Raw genomic sequence first — 22,584 nt, forward strand, 5'->3', positions numbered from 1 at the left:
CACCACGTGGCAGTGGAACGCGAATCACAGCAGGGCAAAATGTTGGACTGGCAAGTATGTGAGTTGAGGGCAACCTAGTAACAGGCAAGAAGGCATTAAAAAAAAAAAAAAATTATCCTTTTTAACTGGATTTCTGGTCTATCTACTTACTCAGGCAGGGACTCAAAGCACTAAAGTCAAGGGTCAGCATAATAGCCAGGCAAATGGCATTTTCAGAAGGTGGTCAGAAAAAGCATCTTTTATTTCTCTTAGATTTATTTTATATTTTAAAAAGGAAGTTTTTTTCTATCTATATCAATCAACAGCCAACACATTTATACTGAGCAAGAATCAGGAACAAACATTAAAATAAAAAAAATTCCAGAGAAAGGTTAAAAGTTTAATAACTTTATTATATTAAATCAATTTGTTGCACCTACTACATTTTTACATTGGCCCCAATCACTAGGTTTATCTAAAATTCATAAAATTGTAGACTGGCAATTTACACCTTCGAAATTCTTGTATGGTTGTATCAATAACAAAATGTATAAATAAACTATTATGTGAAAACCAATAAATGGGAATATAAAGAAGCAATTTAGATTTCCAAGAGTTTGTTTTCTTGCCACTAAATAAGCAGTGTCTCAAATTTCAGGTTGTCCCACCCCCAAAAATGATCGCCAATCACAGCACAATAAGAGAAGGAAGGAAACACATGCTAATCACTGGTAATGGTAGTCAAGGGTCAAACTGAACTGGATTCAAAAAGAGTAATTCCTCTTTTATTGAGAAAACCCCCCCCCAAAAAACCACACACCCCACGCCCCTTTTGGTATTATGTACATTTCAAGGTTTTAACAAACTTTGTTGCAGACTCCTGTCTTTTGTTATTCTAAAAAGAGTAGCTGTTTGTTCCTCTGTGCCTTAGCGTGATGAGAATGTGATTTTATAATTATCAATCAGCTGCTGAACTTGCAGAGTTCCAGTGAAAAAAGTGGCAGGGTCTGCATCCCTGTGGATGTGATTTCTATTTGGAAGTATCTTACCAAATATACAATTTTTGTTGCAGGGGATGCCTGAGATCTCAGTGCAGACTTCCGGGAAAATCAGTGAGCCAATTACACAATCAGAAAATTACATTTTGGGGGGCGCTTTGTACAGAAAGCCTCCAGCTTGCCATATTGCATTTTACAGAAAATTATAGCACTGCAGACAGGAAAGGAAATTTTTAATAACATTCAATTACAATATAAAAATTGTGAAGAAATTTTATGCGCTATATTTTATTTGCCATTTTTTATCCCCATGAAAGGGGAGTTACCCCTTAAAGTGCACCTGTGCCCAGACAATGGACAAACTATTCACATATTTAAAACAAGCCACTCCTGACTACTGTATTTTATGTTACGTTAATCAGTGGCAAAGATTCTTAGCTACATCAGCTCACATTGACCCTTACGACCACAGCAAATTTGGCCATTTCTCTGATGGGTCTGTTTGTTTGTTTTTTAGGATAAACAAGGCTCACTTTTGGTATATGGTCTTGCAAATTGATACTTTTTTTTTAATACAATTCATAGACAAAAAAAAAAAAAAACCCACACATCACACACATCTTTTCCATTGTGTTTATTGATTCTTTTTAAAAACTTAGCGTTACTGTAAACAAAAAGGAATACATTTTATTTAATTTTCAAAAAGAGAAATTATGAGTAATAGTTGAGAGGAGCAGGGGAAGAAGGTGATACCTGATATCATATGCAGATCAAAACCCTTCCATCCAATCTACCAATTGAGAGAAATTTTACTTTTTATCTCTATCTTGAACAGGGTTTATAAACATTGGAGGAAACAGGTTCTATTCCTGCTCTTCTTAGATGAGGATGAGGTGGTGCAGATAGACCTGCTAGATTCCTGCATCATTATAACTAGTCCAAGAAGCTTGGCCAATTCCCCAGATTGTGTCAAGGTTTTTTTTTTTCCGTAATAGAAACAATGTACATGGATAGCTAGGCTCATCAGCATCAAATCCCAGTGGTTTTGGATGACCAGAAGACAAGTGCAGCATCAAGTCTCCTTACTAGCAGCCTGTCAAGACCCATAGCAGGCTGAAATACACAGTTGTTGGACACTGTGCCTTCCAGGTGCCCAGAAACACAAGAATTTAACATTGATGGGCCAAACCACCTGTGTGCATGGAACCTTACACAGCAATTCCGGCTGTCATTTTGGCAGTTGGGAATTGCTAGCAAGAAAGAAGGAACAGCAGCAGGGCAGAATGTACTACGTATACACTAAAGTTTTTCAGGGATGTGTAACATGCCCAGTGTTCATAACTGATTAAAGCTAGGTTCACACCCGGTGCGGTACATCGCATGTGATTTGCACCGCATTCCTGTGGAAATCACATGTGAATTGTGTGCAGTGTGATTTGAGCCATACATTATGTATGGCTCAAATCGCACTGCATCCGTACCAAAAATGTGCAAGACCCTTTTTTGGGTCCACACTAGAATTGGATTGCATGGGTATTCACACCTATGCAATCCGATTCTGCACATTGCACCACGTTTTGAGGACCAATTTCAAGGTGTTAACATACACACCCGCAACAGATCACATGAATGGGGTGCGATTCTGATGCGGTGTGGAATTCGCACAGAAAACGCTGCAAATTCCGGACCGCATCAGTGCGAATCCAGGCTAAAAAGTTCAGTTGCATTTAGTCCGTTTCTAACATCTTAGTAACGCCTACCGCTTGTTTACATCAGAGAGCTTGTTCAGTCTGTAAGATTCTGTTCTTTGTAGAAAAGCACAGTGCCTGCATTAAGAATTTTGAAAATTAATTTCTCCACAATGCTTATAGATAGAGGTGAATGAAACCGTTTTTAAATTGCTTTTACGGCTTGTTTATAACATGTAGGATTCTTCACGGTCCATATTTTGGGCACAAATTCACTTTAAAGGCATTATGTACTTGAAACAAAAACCATATTCCCAGCTAGGTTGAACTTCCCCCACTGTGAAGAATTTACAAAATGTTATCTTGTTAAAACATTTGGCCGTTTAGTTCATATTTTTGATACAGATCCATACAAATTAAAAAATTGAAATACTATCTCAACTGATTTTTACATATAATCTTTCAGCAAACAGGAGATTATCTCTACTTGTATTAATTTCCAGTTTTAAAAATACCCGATTTTCCCAGTAAAACATAATCCCCCCCCCATCCCCATAACACAATAGCCCAATGAGAACCATCCATGGATGACAATCTTATAACACAATTCATCTAACGTTCACATGCAACACAACAGAGATTTGTGTTTCACAGACAGATATCAACAGCCCTCTCAGAAAGGAAGGGACCAGAGCAGTTTATATAGATTTTTTTTACCGTACTTTTTGCAAAAATGCAGATAACACATTAACAAATATGCTTGTAAAGATACCTGTACAGAGCCTCCTAAAGCTGCATTTATCATAGTTGTGAGGCTGCGTTATTAGCCATTTAATTTAAAGCGTATCTAAACCCAAAAACAAAAAAAATGTAATACACTCACCAGCCACTTTATAAAGGCACACCTGTTCAATTGCTAAGTCAGCCAATCACATGAGAGCAACTGCCTTTAGGCAATTAGATGTGGTGAAGACGACTTGCTGAGGTTCAAACAGAGCATTAGAATGGGTAAAAAAGGGGATTTAAGTGACTTTGGACATGGCATGGTTGTTGGTGCCAGATGGGCTGGTCTGGGGATTTAAAAAAAACTGCTGATCTACTGGGATTTTCATGCACAACCATCTCTGGGGTTTACAGAGAATGATCCGAAAAGGGGAACCTTGTATGAACAGTTCAGGCTGGTGGTGCTAGTGCAATGGTGTGGGGGATATTTTCTTGGCACTAGCAAGGTGTGCCTAATAAAGTGGCTGGTGAGTGTATATTGCAACTTACCAAACTTGCAAAAAACACATATTTCCGATGGTCTTAGGAACCGAGACACCGCTCCTCTATCAGTCTCCAGGCGGATCCGCCCACATTTCCCTGGACCGCGATGTGTGTGCGGGATGACATGCCGCCCCTGTCATCTGGCCACACCCCCAGGATCACTCAACAGCTCCGCCTCCTCACCAGTGATTGGCCGCCAGAACTGTAGCTCAGGAGAGGCACACAGGCGGCCAATCACCAGCGAGGAGGAGGAGCCAAGCAGCAGCGCGAAGATCAAATAAGATCGAGCGAGGGAGCAGCCGGAGAAGGAAGACAGCTGACAGGTAAGTTACTGTAGCGTGCAGATGTTGCTGCTGCAGCCAGGTATGCTGGCTGTAGATGGTAGAGGGAGAGAGCTAGCCCAGGCTGGAGCAGGAGTCAGCAAGTATCATTGGTGTCAGTGGGAGGAATAGTGCCCCATCATTGGTGTCACTAACACCAACGATGGGGCACTATTCCTCCCACTGACACCAACAATGGGGCACCATTTCCTCCCCCCCTCCCACTGACACCAACGATGGGGCACTATTCCCCCCCACTGACACCAAGGATGGGGCACTATCCCCCCCACTGACACCAAGGATGGGGCACAATTCCCCCCCACACTAGTATCAATGATGGGGCACTATTCCCCCCCCCCCCCCCCCAACACCAACGATGGGGCACTATTCCTCCCACACTGACACCAATGATGGAGCACTATTCCTCCCACTGACACCAACAATGTGGCACTATTCCTCCCACTGATACTAACGATGGGACACTATTCCTCCCACTGACATCAGTGATGTAGCACTACTCCTCCCACTGCAAAATTACATTTATGAAGTAGCAACGAAAATAATTTTATGGTTGGGGGTCACCACAACATGAAGAACTGTATTAAAGGGTGGCAGCATTAGGAAGGCTGAGAACCACTGACCTATACTGACTAACCTGGGTAAGAAATATGTATGTAATTACCCATTTTCAGCCTGCTCCAGTCATGCAATTTCCTGTGTCAGCCAGATGTGGCCGCAGGGGAGAGGAGAGAACTCTTGACAAGTGCAACCTCAACCTATGGCCCAGCTGTTGTTGGCACTCCCGCCTCTCCCCTGCAGTCACCACTGACTGACATAGGGAAGTTGGATCACATGCCCAGATTGGAGTAGGCTTATAAATACATTTTTCTTACGCAGGTTATTCAGCCTAGGTGGTTAGGGGTAGCAATTTCAATAATAGCTAGGTGCAGACTGGAATTCATCTTTAAAGCGGAGCTCCACCCAAAAGGGGAAGTTCCGCTTTAAAGACTGCTCCCCCGCTCTCCATTAACAATTGGCACCTTTGGGGGCCATTGGGGGGGGGGGGCGCTTCGGGGGAGCAGGTACCCGAATTTGACTGGTACCCCTCCCTCCCTGTAGTCTTTTGAGACACATGACAGGTCCCAGAAGACTACAGGACCATTCATGAAGCGCAGTGCTACTCGCGCATGCGCAGTGGGTAACCGGCTGTGAAGCCGCAAGCTATCACAGCAGGGTGCCCACACTGAAGATGCCGGCCTCCTGGAATACAGGACAGCTGGTTAAATGGGCTGTGGGAGACACACTGCAGGACCGAGGGACAGGTAAGTGGCTGTTTTTTTAAAAAGTCAGCAGCTACAGGTTTTGTAGTTGCTGACTTATTTTTTGACAGGTGAGTGGAACTCCGCTTTAAGCCTTGAGATCTACGTAGGGACTATAATCCACAAGCTACTTGGAGGCTCTTTGCAGCCAGTCACATACAGAAAGTCTGATGTAAAAAAAAAAAAAATATAAAAAATAAAACTGTCACCATTCAGGCAACCAACTGAAATAAAACCTGCCTTGGAAGTTTGAATGTGATTGGAACAGGCACTCTGCCATTAAGTATGTAATGTATTAGATGCATTATGGTGCAAATCACACCCCCCATTCAAGCAAAAGAATGCAAGGGTTCATCTCCCTTACAAGGTCCTAATAATTTCAAATATCACTTCTGATAAGGACCTAAAGCCCCTGAATACTTTCTTGGCTCTGTTCCTTTTATATAATACAGCTTTAACTTTACTAGCCCTTCAAGCCATAATCAATGAATATAGCATATATCTTGTATTAAATTGAAGGCTCTATGCACACTGGGTGTTTTGATAACGTTGGTAACGTTAGCTGTTTAAAGTCACGTTAAAAACGTGAGTTTTTCAGCTTTTTTTTAGCTTTTACCCGCGTTTGTGGGGGGTTTTTTTACCAAAGAAAAAAAAAAAAAACATACGTCCAAAAACGCCGGTTTGTGGCGTTTTACAGCTTTAGATTGTTTTTACAGCTAAAAACCGCCTCTAGAAACCCACTAGTCCTGGGGTTTTTTTACAGTCAAAAAAATGTTGATTACAGTCTATGTGTGCATGGACACATAGGATAGCATGCTGGAGGGTTTACTGGCTGTAGAGGGGAAAAAAAAAAAAAAAAAGCACAACATCAAAAAAACGGCAAAAGCCAAAAACAGCAGCTGTAAAAACATCCAGTGTGCATGAGGACTAAGGCACATAATAGCAATGTTGTTGTAACAAAGCGGAAGGTTTTCAATGTGAATGAGTACACCAGACAATGATAGCACAAGGGCTATAGTCAGAAGTTTGTGAAGCAAGTTCACAAGTCTTTAGAAGCAGGATGTTTGACAAGACACTTACAAGGTCTTCCCCCTGCCTTCTGATACAATATCCTCTGGCTTGGCACGCATGTACCACTCAACCCACGAACCGTCATATATGGCAACATCTTCTTTACCACAAAGGAAAGCAGCAAGAGCCACGTGGCAGGCAGTGACTCCGGAGCCACACGATGCCACCAGTGGTTTTGACAGGTCAATGCCTTTCTCCTGGAAAATACGTTTAAGTTCTTCGGGAGACTTTTCATTGCCTTCTTCTGTAAGGAAGCTTGGGAAAGGGAGGTTCATGGTGCCAGGTATGTGACCAGGCTCAATTCCTGAAACAAAGCAAAAATTATAAAATGATCAGGAAGTCATTGGTAAATACACACACATTATATGCCATTGGTTGGGCTATCCTAAGCAGTTCATTCAATTTAAGAAGATCCAACTGGGCAGATCCTCACAAAATGTGGTCAAACAGATGAACAGGGATGATATAATTTCTGTAAACGCACATGGGAATCATATCCCAGCGGAGATTATACAATGAGCTGCACATTTGTGGTTCAGTGTACAATTAGAAAAACATGCTAGCAGGCAAGGGGGAGCATTTACTGTATGTTAGAAGAGACATGCAGAGTCTGTCATAAAAAAGCTACCCGCTAGAAAATTTTTAAATAAACCTATGTATGGCTTTGAAGTCCAGATCCAATTTTTTTTTTTTTTTTTTTTTTTTTACTCTGGATTGTGTGGGGAAGGGTTGAAATTTTTAATTGGGTTTATTTCTGTCTGTGATTTTTTTGCTCACTTCCTGTCCCCGTGCTACTCATACAACACATAGAGTGATTGGTTGTCACAGGGAAAAGAAGGCACACAGCAGTTAAAAATAAATAAAATGTTAGCAGTTCAACTATTTGACCTCTGGAACCCCCCCCCCCCCTTTCATGGCCAGAGAATATATATTTCTGCCTTCCGGGAAAAAAAAAAAAGGCCAAAATGTATTCTGTTAAAAGGTATTTGGTAAAAAAAAAAAAAAAAATTGTCATTTTTCTTCCAGAATGCAGAAATATATATATATATATATATATATATATATATAAATGAATATAAAAAAAATCTCCATTCAATCGTATCCGACCCTTGGCGATTGCATGGACCATCACTCGTACACGACTTTTTCCATGAATTCTCAGGGGATCCTGCATGGCCAGGGATGAAACTAGGACAATTTAGATGGGAGCCAATTAACCTACCAGCATGTCTTTGGAATGTGTGAGGAAACCCACGCAAGCACAGGGAGAACATGCAAACTCTATGCAGGAGGTGCCATGGTTGGGAATTGAACCCATGACCCATTTACATGCCAACCACTAAGCCACTGTGCCGTGTGACACTGTACTAATGACACTGGCTGGGAAGGACTTGGCATCTAGGGGCAATCAAGGGGTTAACTGTGTGCCTAACAAGTGTAAGGTGTGAAAAAAATGTGCTGCTTTCACTAACTAATTTGGCAGTTTTTTTTGTCCCAGGGAGAACAGCCAGGTTGCTGTTCCTATGCACACAGTTCTGAGTGTTTGCAACCATAGAACTCTGTTTGTGATTGGACACAGCTGATCACCAGGTTTCAGTCGATATCATTGGTTGAAACCTGCTGCCAAACTCTTGCTGTGTCCAACCATTGCATAGGTCAGTAGAGGGCGTGTGCACCAAATCCAGGAACAGGCCGATCACGTACATGTGCAGAATTGTGCCTGTACCTGCTGCCCTCTTGCAGTATATTAACAGTGAGCAGTCAGCAGGTGGTTAAATCCTCATTCACACAGGAGCAGAAACCCATTCTGGGTGAATAATTCATTTGTTTATGTGACTAGGACTCCTTGCAGGCAGCAAGCAAATGCAGAGGTAGCAGCTGTACAGACTTAGCCGCACGTCTCAATATGACAGGTGAGCAGGGGAGGGTGTGCATTCAGGGCTGTGCACGTGCCCCAGCACGCCTGTCAGATACAACCACTGTGCCCCTATGGCCACTTCATCTGCATTTACATGCTTAAGCGACCTACAAGCAGCTCTAGCCGCATGAGCAAAATGCCTCACTAGCTCTTTATGGCTGACTGCACATAAAAATGCACAGTGTGAATGGCACCATTGAGAAATCATTACCCCATTTATATGCACATTTAGAAATTTCCTTGAAATGATAACTGCAGGTTTGACAGCGCTACTGTGAACGAAACCTAAATTCCATGTGACACTGCTGGGTCAATCACCAAGCACCAGTCCTGACACATAGGGGAAGAGTCTCCAACCCTGTGAATGCTATGACTTGTGTGACTTCTAATAACGTACACAGGGCAGCAGAATCGCTCCCTGCAGCTAAACCTAGTGAATGTGATGCTGGGGATAAATGAGATTTCATCTTTGCAAAACACAATGATTGATGATTAAAATGAAACAAGGAAAATACTGTGCTCCCTGCCAATGTAATCATCTACATCTCCAACACTTTGTCCCAAATCCCTACTAGGTAACAGATCAGGCATGCAAAATCTTCAAGTGTACGTGATCAGAACAGAGCCAGAGGTTGGGACCACAAAGGTGACTGGTCAACAACATAGGACTTGTTAAACTGGTTACAAAAATGAACTGCTTACAGCCATAGGCAACATATTGCACGTAGGATCTGCCCTTATTCTATCACCTATCACCTTGTTTTGTTGGGTTTATCTGCAGTGCCAGACTGTTTTACATTACACGGTATCCCTAAAGGATAAATAGAAAGAAAATATCTGTCTATATAGGCTCACCAGACCTTAACCCCCTTGACTTCTTTTCTTGGGGTATGCTCAAATTTGACAAAGGTGGAATTACTGCATCAGAGTCATATGAATCTTGCAAAGCCCATGGAACTTTGCATCACAAATGGTGGAAATCACATTGAAGATGTTCTTGTTTAATAAAATGTTATTGAAAAATATGCATTTTGCCTGTGTCCAGACTTTAAGGAAACCCTGTACAGCAGGGGTGATCAACCAGTGGCTCACGGAGCCCTCTGATGTGGCCCACGGCCTCAACCTAGGAAAGCGCATGCTCTGGGATGGTGGACTAGCAAGCTCAGATCACAATCAATGGGTTGCTGAGCCCCCATCCCAGAGCTTGATTAATAAAATGTTATTGAAAAATGTATTGAAAAATATGCATTTTGCCTGTGTCCAGACTTTAAGGAAACCCTGTACAGCAGGGTGATCAACCAGTGGATCACGGAGCCCTCTGATGTGGCCCACGGCCTCAACCTAGGGAAGCGCATGCTCTGGGATGGTGGACTAGCAAGTTCAGATCACAATCAATGGGTTGCTGAGCCGTCATCCCAGAGCGTCAGAGTGCATTGACCCAACACTGGCAGAGGAGGAAGCAGCAACCGCATAAGCCAATGCTTCCTCTGTACTAGGCAGAGTGATATCAAGTGCACTTCAACTAGGAGCCTTTCTAGCAGACTGGAGAGCGATGCCAAAAGAAGCTAGAAGGGGAAAAGATCAAAACAACACATATACTTCACTTTGCACTGGGCAGATTAGCACTTCTAAAAAAAAGGGTTATTAGGCTGCATTCACACTGATCTGCAGGTTAGCTGCGCTGAGCCACAGACTTCTATTAGATCCTGTATGTTTGGTGCACTTTCGGAAAGCGCACAACACCTGCAAGATGTGATAAAAATCTATGGCCCAGTGCAGCTAACCGTCAGGAAAGCTGTAGGTGCACTGGGCTGCACCCAGCGGTGCAGGCAAACCGCAGCGCATCAGTGTGAAAGAGCCTTATAGGACAGTGGGGGCTCGTTTACATTTGTGGTTTGGGAAAGGGGGGCATAAAACCCCATAATTCAATTGTGGCTCATGACCGGTTACCAAATCACATAAGTTGCCCTTTTTCCTCTGAAAAGGTTGAGCACCCCTGCTGTACAGTGATAAAAAGGACTGTACTTTTATAGCGCACTTTTACTTATGGTTTTCAGCACGATCTCCTCATCTCTGGTTTCTATCATTTGCAGTTATACTACAAAACAGAAATATACCACAAGTGCTCATTTACACAGCCGTAGAAGGGTACACCATGACGAAGATTATATATTTCTGCTTCCAGGAGTACAGGTGTTTGTGCTCATCCGCCTATACAAAATCAATGGCAGGCTGCGGATGTATGCTGGTCTGCACATCCAAGCCCTTACATGTGCCAGGGGTGAGGAAATTTAAAAAAAAACAAAACAAAAAAAAACTACTTGTCCAGGGAATAAATCGGTGTCCCAATCTATTTGTCCCTCATAACAATCTAATTGTCCAGATAAAAAATAATTCTATGCATGAAGGTAAAAACAAAAAAAACAAAAACCATCTGTGTGCAGCAGCTCCCCCAATACTTACCTGAGCCTCATCACGATCCAGCGATGTGAATGACAGCCTCGGCTGTTCCAGGTCTCTGCCTTTTCATTACCTGAGACAGCAAGCCAATGAGGAGACAGAGGGCGGGACCAAGCCACAGCTCTGTGTGAATGGCCACATGGAGCAGTGGGTGCCCCCATAGCAAGCTGTTTGCTATGGAGGTACCCAACAGATAGGAGCCAGGAGAGCCTGCGGGGGACCAGAGAAGAGAATCCAGGCTGCTCTGTGCAAAACCACACAAAAAAAACAAAACAAAAAAAACACACCTTTAGAATTGCTTTAAATCTGAGGGGCTTTTAAAAACAAAAAGGGGCTTTATGGCGACTTAAACATTTAATATTGTTAACATTGCATTGTTTAGCTGCTCCTAACCTCCCTGCCTGTCTCCAGCACCACACCCGGGGGCTAGCAGGGAGGAGAGACCTTGCAGTGTAATGAGCACTGCTTGTCAGGATAGGGGAGTCTCATGTTTATCCTTTATCCCTTTTCCTGCCAGAGCCATTTTTGCGTTTTGCACACGGTTAAAAAAATAATTTTAGGCCTGAAGATTACACAAAACCCCCAAAACATTATATATTTTCTGAAAGCAGAGACCCTAGAGAATAAAAGTAGTGGTAGTTTAAATTTCTTATGCCACATGATATTACAAAAGGTCTAGGAAACACAATTTCAGTAAAAAATACACTTTAATTCTAGGGCACAAAAAGAGCAATAAAATTACCCAATTTTTTGGTAAAATATAAAAAGAGGAGGTTGCACCGAGTAAATAGCTATCCAACATGTCAAACCTTAAATTTGCGTGCGCTCCTGAAACAGTGAGACTTTAGTAGATGCTTTTAAAGCCTCTTATAGGTCATCAGTTTAGCATTACAGAGCAGGTCTGGTGCTAAAGTTATTGCTCTCATTCTGGCGTGTGCGGCGATATGTAGGCACGATGGGACTCCTTGACAGCTGGAGGGCTGCAGTTTGATACCTGTGACAGAGGACAAAGTGCACTATATGATGATTTTTGGTGACAGGTTCTCTTTATTGAGACATCCGGGGGTCTAAAAGACACTGCATGTCTCCCCTGTACTCCACTGGATGTAATGCAATGCACATTGCACTGCATTACATTCTTTCCTGGCCTTGATGGCCAGGAAATCTGTCCATGGGGACCCGGAAGTGACGTCACAATGTCACTTCTGGGTTAGGACAGGAGGGAGGGGAGCGGATGTGTCCACTCTCCTCCCTCCCCTATACCCGCTGGCATCTGCTGAACCAGTCCCGGGCCCGCAGATGGGCCAGCAGAGTCCAGGAGACATAATGGGTAGGAGAATAAAGGCTGGCACTGTAGCGGGCAGTGAGGAAGCAATTCGGACAGGAAGCGAATGCTTCCACCTGACAGGTAAGCCCTGCTGCTTTTGCCTGCAGCAGGGCTAAAGGTTCAAATAAACTACCTGCCCAGCACCCAGAACTACATGTCCCAGGCATCGGGCAATATCCATTGAACATCCCTGTTTCTACAGGGATGGATCTGCACTCCTTCATGCAAACTGTCTGACTTACATCAATGTATTTTTTAAATGCAAGAAGTGTAAGAGCCTAAATTTCACTTGGCATCAGCCTCCTGTAATCCCTGTACAGCAAAGCTCAGAGAGGAGGAGGAAGAGGCAGCACATGTGCTGGAGTGCAAAGAGCATACTGATAGGAGGGGAGAGCAGAGTGTCAATGCCACTGAATAACAAAATAGAAAAACCAGCTCTTCTTTCCTGCCAGACAGGGCTGGATTGTATACATAAATACAAATCTTTTGGCAGGTAAAACCGCTTTGCATGAATTTCTCCTGTATATTTAGCTATATACCTGACGTTCTACTTTAACATAATAATTTATACAACCTCTATGCAATGGCAGGCTTGGTCAGCAAACAGCACTATACATTTACTGCCCAAGTACAATCCTTTATTCACTTCAGACAGATAGAAGCATGTGAAGAGCAGGCTTTGGGATACCCTGAAATCTTTCTTGGGTCATAATACATAGATGAGGAACGGAGTTCCTGCCCAAAATTGTATCAAAACAAAAACTGTGTAGCATTATGAATGTCTCATTGATGATCCATCAGGAAGTAAATTAGGTGCTCACTGTATGACAACAGCTGGCTATTACAAACTGAGAATCATGGGTATCATGAAGGATGGCTTCTGCTTTGGTCTTGACCGAAAAGTAAGCTTTGTCCTGGTCAAAGTGACAGTAGCAGTGGATCCTAGCACTAGCCCAAACTTATTATGTAAATGGGCTCCATGGAACAGATGCAACATCCGAACAAATATACAACTGCCATTAGCCTCTGCAAATATTCCAAAAGATGAAGTATTCAACATGAGCTTGAAGCAATAGGCACTACACCACTCTTACCTTCCCGGGGCTCAGGGTCAAGTCCTCTGAACCGTCCCTCCACTCTGGCATCCACAGCCTGAAATTTCCTCTTCTCAACGTTGTCCTCCATTTCCTCATGGTCTATAACTTGAGAAGTATTCAGCTTTGCTTGGAACTCTACTGGCTCTGGGCGAGGTTCCTTCCCCGACTTTACTGGATGTCCTTCCCTTAACCAACCTTTAAAACCACCATCCAACACAGACACGTTTGGATGCCCAAAAACCCTAAACATCCACCAGAGCCGGGGAGCGCTGAAGGAGCCGAAATCACTAGCGTCGTAGACCACAACATGATTGCTGTTAGAGATTCCAAGTTTCCCAGCATATTCAGCAAACTGGTCTGCACTGGGAAGCATGTGGTCATATGGGGAAGTGCGGTCACTGCAAACATCTATGTCGAAGAAGTAGGCTCCAGGAATGTGACGCTCCTTGTACTCACGCCAAGGGTCACGTCCAGTTTTGGGGAGATGCCATGATGCATCAAGTACCCGAACATTTGATCTGAGAGCTGAACCAGCCCGTAAAGTGTCCAAAAGCCAGCGAGAGGAAACCACAGCTCGGGGCAGAAGTTGGTGGGTCATGATGAAGATCCTATAAAGAAATAAAAGAATGATAAGTCATGTAATAAAAAGACAGTCAGAGAAATCTTGTCAAAATGCAATATGAGCTCAAGTCCAGTAAAAAGGTTTTTTTTTTGTACGTTTTATTTTTTTAAGTTTTGAAGAGTAAGGAACTGTTAGGACCCCTTTCCACTTTGCATTTCTGTTAGTTTTTTGTTTATGTGATTTCTTTTTACTTCCCATTTCATTTTTGTCAGGCAAAAAAACTGAAGGAAAAGCTCCCCACATTTTCTAGCAGCATATGGGAAGGAAAACCTGTTAGGATTTTGCTTCAATTCGAATCCTGGGTAAAAGGTTTAGGACACCTTTGTGACCATTATTATACAGTATTTATATAGCGCCAAAAGGTTTGCTCAGCGCTGTACATTATAGTGGGGGACAGAACATGAGACAATACAGTAACAAAACAATCCACGAGGGGTTCGAGGGCCCTGCTCTTTCGAGCTTACATTCTAGGAGACCATGTTTATTGTTACACTTACTTTAAGTCCTCATGCACACTGGCATTTTTACAGCAGCTGGTTTTTGGCTTTTGACATTTTTTTCTACAGCCAGTAAACTCCCCAGCATGTTATCCTATGTGTCCATGCACACAGACTGTAATCAATGTTTTTTGACTGGAAAAAAAAATCCAGAACTAGTGGGTTTCTAGAGGAGGTTTTTTTTTTAGCTGTAATAACACTCTAACACTGAAAAACACGGCAAAACGCAATAAATTGCATTTAGCCACGTTCTATCGCATTTGCGCTTTTTTTTGCTTTAAAAAAAAAAAAAACACAACACAAGTCCAAAAATGCCGGTTTGCCATGTCTTACCGTGTTTTCAGCGTTAGAGCGTTTTTACAGCTAAAAAGCACCTCTAGAAACCCACTAGTTCTGGATTTCTTTCCCAGCCAAAAAAAAAAAAAAAACACGTCCATTACTGTCTATGTTTGCATGGACACATAGGAGAACATGCTGGGGAGTTCAATGGCTATAGGAAAAAAAAAACATCAAAAGCCAAAAACAGCCGCTGTAAACTGTCCAGTGTGCATGAGGACTAAAGCTGCATGAATAAGTAATACGTAATTTATTCTGGGCTCCACGAGTCCCTACATCCAGGTAACTGGTCCAACGCATGCTCACCTCCTAATGTGCAATGCAGCAATAATAACCAGTACTGTACGCAAGGACATTAAGGGACTTCCTGTAGTTATATATATATATATATACAGTTGTGGCCAAAATTATTCAACCCCCAATGCTGTAAAGGGGTTTAGGGACTATAGTGTACATTTGGAATTGTATTCAGAATCAAATCCTACAAGGACGTTGTAACTACCCAAATGCAACTAAAATGACATCAATTGTTTATGTAATACAGTAGTAAATGGTTCTTATGTGGTTTCTTCATTGCCACAATTATTCAACCCCTTAAAGACTACCACTCTGAAGAACAGAGGTTCATACAGGTGCTTTCCATCAGGTATTGAAAACACCTGTGGATGTCACCGAGCAGCAATCAAGCATAATAAGCACCAATTAGGCAGCTTTAAAATGACTGTGATACTCAGCTCCTTCTAGACATTTACTGGTGTGGTTACAAACATGGTGAAGGCAAGAGAATGGTCCAGGAAGACAAGAGAAGAGGTGATTTCTCTTCACAGGAAGGGCAATGGCTATAAGAAGATTGCAAAGATGTTAAACATACCAAGAGACACCTTAGGAAGCATCATTCGCAAATTCAAGGCAAAGGGCACTGTTGAAACGCTACCTGGTCGTGGCAGAAAGAAGATGCTGACTTCGACTGCTGTGCGCTACCTGAAGCGTAGAGTGGAGAGAAGTCCCCGTGTGACTGCTGAGGAACTGAGAAAAGATTTGTCAGATGTGGGTACAGAAGTTTCAGCCCAGACAATAAGACGCACACTGCGTAATGAAGGCCTCCGTGCCAGAACTCCCAGGCGTACCCCCTTGCTGTCTCCAAAGAATAAGAAGAGTCGACTGCAGTATGCCAAAAGCCATGTGGACAAACCACAAAAGTTGTGGGATAGTGTTCTGTGGACTGATGAAACAAAATTAGAACTGTTTGGGCCCATGGATCAACGCTATGTTTGGAGGAGGAAGAACAAGGCCTATGATGAAAAGAACACCTTGCCTACTGTGAAGCATGGTGGAGGGTCAATCATGCTTTGGGGCTGTTTTGCTTCTGCAGGTACAGGGAAGCTTCAGCGTGTGCAAGGTACCATGAATTCTCTTCAGTACCAGGAGATATTGGATGGAAACGTGATGCAGTCCGTCACACACCTGAGGCTTGGGAGACGTTGGACCTTTCAACAGGACAATGATCCCAAGCATACCTCCAAGTCCACTAGAGCATGGTTGCAGAGGAAAGGCTGGAACATTTTGGAGTGGCCATCGCAGTCACCAGACTTAAATCCGATTGAGAACCTCTGGTGGGACTTAAAGAAAGCAGTTGCAGTGCGCAAGCCTAAGAATGTGACTGAACTGGAGGCCTTTGCCCATGAAGAATGGGCGAAGATACCCGTAGATCGCTGCAAGACACTTGTGTCAAGCTATGCTTCACGTTTAAAAGCTGTTATAACTGTAAAAGGATGCTGTACTAAGTACTAAGATTGAATGTCACTTGGGGGTTGAATAAAACTGATAATGCTGTGAGCACAGAAAAGACATTTGTGGTTATTTCATTATAACTGTTATGTTATATTTGTCTGACCTACAAGTGCCTCTTTAATGTAAATGTAAGCAAGATGACTGAATGATCAAAAGCAATGTCAAACTGGCCAAAACACTCAATTTCAGTGGGGGTTGAATAATTTTGGCCACAACTGTATATATATTTAATTCCTACAGGAGGTGAGCATGCGTTGGACCAGTTACCTGGATGTAGGGACTCGTGGAGCCCAGAATAAGGTACGTATTACTTATTCATGCAGCTTTAGTCCTCATGCACACTGGACGGTTTTACAGTGGCTGTTTTTGGCTTTTGAGGTTTTTTCTACAGCCATTGAACTCCCCAGCATGTTCTCCTATGTGTCCATGCAAACAGACTGTAATCAACATTTTTTTTTGGCTTGAAGAAAACAAAAAAACAAAAAAAAAAAACACATATATCCATATATACAGTCAGGAACAGAAGTATTTGAACACCCTGCAATTTTGCAAGTTCTCCCAATTAGAAATCATGGAGGGGTCTGAAATTTACATTGTAGGTGCATTCCCACTCTGAGAGACAGAATTAAAAAACAAATTCAGGAAATCACATTGTATGATTTTTAAAGAATTTGTCTTGCATTTGAACACCTAAGAAACAGCAAGAATTCTGGCTCTCAAAGACCTGTTACTGTGCCTATAAAAAGTTCAACTCTACTCCACTCATTAATCTAACTTAGTAGCACCTTTTTGAGCTCTTTAAAGACACCGATCCACCCCACAGTCAGTCAGACGCCAACTACTACCATGGGCAAGACCAAAGAGCTGTCAAAAGACACCAGAGACAAAATTGTGGACCTCCACAAGGCTGGAAAGGGCTACGGGGCAATTGCCAAGCAGCTTGGTGAAAATAGATCAACTAAGTGGGAGAACTTGCAAAATCGCAGGGTGTTCAAATACTTCTGTTCCTCACTGTGTGTAATAGTTAGATAGATAGATAGATATAGAGAGAGAGAGAGAATATATAATATATAATATATATATATATATTAAACACACACACAGTATATGTGCGCATTGCTGAATGTAGACTACTGAAAAAAAAAAAATTACACTTTTTAAATCAGAGTATAGCATCAAGTCAATTAAACTCCTGGGATATTGATCGGGTCAGTTAAGTAGCAGAGGGGGTTGTTTCAGCTGCTTTGGCGTGAATTAAATTAACAGGTGCACTAGATGGGCAACAATGAGATGACCCCCAAAACAGGAATTGTTTTACAGGTGGTCACGGACATTTTTTTCCCCTACTCGTTTTTTCTGCCTGTTTTTCACTAGTTTTGCATTTGGCTAGGGTCAGTGTCACTACTGGTAGCATGAGGCGATACCTGGACCCTACAGAGGTTGCACAGGCAGTCCAACTCCAAGATGGCACATCAATATGTGCCAATGCCAGAAGGTTTGCTGTGTCTCCCAGCACAGTCTCGAAAGCATGGAGGAGATTCCAGGAGACAGGCAGTTACTCCAGGAGAGTTGGACAGGGCCATAGAAAGTCCTTAACCCATCAGCAGGACCGGTATCTGCTCCATTGTGTAAGGAAGAACAGGATGAGCACTGCCAGAGCCCTACAAAATGACGTCCAGCAGGCCACTGGTGTGAATGTCTCTGACCAAACATTCAGAAAGACTTCATGAGGGTGGCCTGAGGGCCGGACATCCTCTAGTGGGCCCTGTGCTCACTGCCCAGCACCATCGAGCTCAATTGGCATTTGCCAATGAATACCAGAATTGGCGCTGTGGTAGTTCATTTAAAACTACAAGCCCACAGCCGCTAAGGGAAAAAGTGGTTAGTAACAGTTTAGGAGTGTTTAGGATCATTTAGCAAATTTTTGCTTTGCATATGCTGGAATATGCTTAAAAAAAAAAAAAAAAAATTTTTTTTCATAGAAGTGGAAAATGATTCTAAAGGGTTTTTTTTTTTGTTTTCTTTAAAGAAAAAAAATAAACACACGTCTATACTTACCTGCTGTGTGCAGTGGTCCTGCACAGAGCATCCTGGATCCTCCTCTTCTCGGGTTCCCCACAGGCTCTCCTGGCCCCTCCCTCCTGTCAGGTGCCCCCACAGCATGCAGTTTGCCAAGGGGGCAACTGATGCTCCATGTGTCCATTCACACATTGAGCCAAGACTCAGCTCTGCCCCCTCTCTCTCTCATTGCCTCACTGGCTGTGACTGACAGCCAACGACTCCTACTTCCGTCTTGGCCCACAAGAAGAGGGAGTCTCGGGATAGACGAGATTCCAGTGCACATCGTTTGATTGAGAGGGGGCTCAGGCAAGTACCAGGGGAGTCTGGAGGTGATGCTGCACACAAAAGGTATTTTTACATAGAATGCATGAAGGTAAAAAAAAAAAAAAAAAAAAATTGTTAGGAGCATTTTAGTAATGTTTAGCAGCGCTCACTAAAAAAAAAAAAAAAAAAAAACACCTCTGCAAAAACTTTTTTTCTGCTCCTAGACGCTGAAGCTCAAAAAATGCTACTAGCCTAAAAAGTAGTGTGCATGGACACATAGGACACTACTTAGCTTCTAGGAGCAGAAAAAAAAAAAAAATAATAATAATAATAATAATAATAATAATATGCTGAAAATAACTTTTAGGAGCTTAAAAAAAAACACTAATGTGCATGGAGCCTTAAAGTGAATGTTTTTTTTTTTTTTTAAATGTTCTTTTACAAACATCTGTGGACTTGCCTGTTGTGTGCAATGGAATAGAATTGAATAGAGCGGCCCTGAACCTCCCTTTGCTTTTTGCTATAAAACATGTCTGGTAAAATATTTTAAAAAATCAAATTTCATCATAAATTTAGGCCAAGAATGTATTCTGCAACATGTCTTTGCTAAAAAGAAAAAAAAAAAAAAAAAAAAGTAAATGAATTGGTTTATGTGAAAGTTATAGCGTGTACAAATCATGGTATATATACTGGAATTTTTTCTTTCTTTCTAGCAATAGCAGCAATCAGCTACTTCTAGCGGGGATTGTGGTGGGCATTCTGACACAAGGGGGGGAAGGGACACTGGGCATGAAGGGCTGAACATCTGGAGCGATCAAAGGGTTAAGTGCGTGCTGTTTCACTATGGGGGTTGTGTGTGCCCTTCACTGTAAGCACACTAGTTTGTATGGCTCTGCTATGCACAGCCATACAAAGCAGTGTGCAGGAGCTGAGAGAGGAGAGATCTGTATTGTCTACATACAGATCTCTCCCACGTCAGATATTTTCTGCAATCACCGGGTGCCGCCGAATAATCACCGGCCGGGACCCGGTGATTGACAGCTGAGGTCACAATGGCGACGTGGATAGGGCTTGCGTGAGCCCCTATCCGGAACAGCAAATTCATGTATACACACACACGTGATTTTGCACACCCGTGGTGCCCTATAGCAGTATTTCTGCTTTAGGCAGTGTGGAACTGGTTAAAATAGTGAGAAATTTAAAACAAACAAAAAAAAGTAAATTCAAAAACAAACACACACACACTTATTTATCACCAGTTGTTTGCTGGTGGTATTTTAAAAATGTACAAAATAACAATTTCCTTTTCACTGTCCAGATAGTGAAAAGTATACAAAGTATCAGTGTGAACATGTTCTCCTCTGAGCTCAGGAATGTAAATTGTAACATTTCAGAGGAAGATGAGTGTTTGTGAATGAAAATCACACTAGAATGTTTTCATAGTTCCACAATATTGCTGTGTGCATTTTTGTGCAGTGTTAGCCTGCAAAAAAAAAAAAAAAAAAACACGCCAAAAATAAACGCAAAATGTAAGCACTAAATATCAAAAAACAAATATTTATTGCATTTGTGTTTCTTTAGTGAATTGAATACTTTTGAGCTAAATAGAGCATAAATTATTTTAACTCAAAAACTGCTGTATTTATCTTAGCGAATTGACCTCCATTGCGTTATACACACACCAGTGCACTCCGGTTTCCAACACAATACTAATAATTACACTAGATTATTAATTTCCATTATATACAACACCTCCCACGATGCTGGAACAAGGAAATAAGGTGAGTAATACATCTTTTCCCTGCATCCCTAGACTAAGAGGTGTGTGTGTGTGTGTGTGTGTGTGTGTGTGTGTGTGTGTGTGTGTGTGTGTGTGTGTGTGTGTGTGTGTGTGTGTGTGTGTGTGTGTGTGTGTGTGTGTGTGTGTGTGTGTGTGTGTGTGTGTGTGTGTGTGTGTGTGTGTGTGTGTGTGTGTGTGTGTGTGTGTGTGTGTTTTTAGCACTACCGTATTTTTGCTCCATAAGACGCTTTTCTCTCCCCCCCCCCCCCCCCAAAAGAAGGGGGCGAAATGTCAGTGCATCTTATGGAGCCAACATAAAGCGGCCGGTCCGGTATTTAAGCCGCCGCCATGTCAGAATACCAGCCCGTCTGCTCAGCTGTTCTCTGCGGCAGGAACTCACCTGTTCCTTGGTCCAGCGCTGTAGTCTTCCCGCACTGGCATCTGTGACAGCCGGGTGCCCTCTGTGCATGACAGGTCCCAGGAGACGACAGGCCATTCACAAAGCGCAGCGCTTCTCGCGCATGCGCAGTGGGCACCCGGCTGCCCACAGTATAGGAAGGAGAGCTCCGCGGAAGTGTAAAATTCAGGTACCCGCTCCCCCTCCCTCCCTAAAGGTCTGCAGTCTCTGGTCATCCCCTGTACTGTGTCCGCAGTCTCTGGTCATCCCCTGTACTGCGTCCGCAGTCTCTGGTCATCCCCTGTACTGTGTCCGCAGTCTCTGGTCATCCCCTGTACTGTGTCCGCAGTCTCTGGTCATCCCCTGTACTGTGTCCGCAGTCTCTGGTCATCCCCTGTACTGTGTCCGCAGTCTCTGGTCATCCCCTGTACTGTGTCCGCAGTCTCTGGTCATCCCCTGTACTGTGTCCGCAGTCTCTGGTCATCCCCTGTACTGTGTCCACAGTCTCTGGTCATCCCCTGTACTGTGTCCGCAGTCTCTGGTCACCTCCTGTACTGTGTCCGCAGTCCATTGGTTCAGAATATTTTTTTTCTTGTTTTTCTCCTCTAAAACCTAGGTGCGTCTTATGGAGCGAAAAAGAAGTATATAACAAATACTGTTCATTCTTGGACAGGCCAGTGATAAGACCACTTTACACATCAAAAGAACTCTTTGCTATGTTAATTTTATGAAAGGTCACCTTGGGGTTTGGGGAATAGCCTGTTTATCTAATTAGACATTTCAAAGGGTATGGTAATTAGACTCCAGGGGGGTATTCAGGGCAAATGGTGACTTGTGTACCTGGTAAACACTATAGTGCCCTTAATTGTTATTTACAGTAATGACAAGTGAAGTCTTTTCATGTAAGATCAAAAGTGTTTTGTCAGCAAATCAGAAACCCCTCCAGTAAACTGTATTCCAAGGGACATTATTTTGGCTGGGAGAGGAGCATGTTCCTGTCATTAATATGGGAGCACAGATATAGATCATAACTCGCATTACTGCTCGCATGGAAGCTACCTAGGTGCATATCATAGATCGGACATATGCTGGGAAGTGTAATATCTCCATGTTTGATATGAAGCATCTTAAATGGGACTCTGAGGGCTTTTGTTCGTCGTAATATTTACAAGTATTCAGCTGCATTTCTGTCATCTGTTGCAAATATCTTTATTCAAATAAATGCATCTCTCTGGAAAAGAATTGTTGGACTAGTTGCTGTGGGAAAATAAATTTATAAATATACACATCGTCATCCTTCTTCCTCCAATTAATACAAGACAACAGATTGTTTTATCAATGGTCTCTGAGCCCATTAAATCTCTGGAAAAGAATTGTTATATATGCTCAGGGG

At 42.7% G+C, this 22,584-nt stretch overlaps 1 protein-coding gene across 1 annotated transcript in view; it reads right to left on the reverse strand.

The window, feature by feature from the left end:
- Window positions 1–371: 371 nt before the first annotated feature.
- The window catches only part of MPST (mercaptopyruvate sulfurtransferase), a 29,573-nt gene continuing 7,360 nt past the window's right edge, over window positions 372–22,584 (reverse strand). Inside the window, exons 2-3 of the mRNA XM_089681944.1 lie at window positions 13,441–14,051; window positions 372–6,945 (exon numbers count right to left, since the gene is read on the reverse strand). Of these exons, the coding sequence (XP_089538070.1) occupies window positions 6,647–6,945; window positions 13,441–14,041 (900 nt within the window). The 5' untranslated portion in view covers window positions 14,042–14,051 and the 3' untranslated portion in view covers window positions 372–6,646. The remainder of the gene's footprint in view (window positions 6,946–13,440; window positions 14,052–22,584) is intronic.

The sequence above is a fragment of the Staurois parvus genome, unplaced genomic scaffold (assembly GCF_062004578.1).
Source record: "Staurois parvus isolate SC_StPar_1 unplaced genomic scaffold, SC_StPar_1.0 ptg000282l, whole genome shotgun sequence".
In the NCBI taxonomy this organism is placed as follows: Eukaryota; Metazoa; Chordata; class Amphibia; order Anura; family Ranidae; genus Staurois; species Staurois parvus.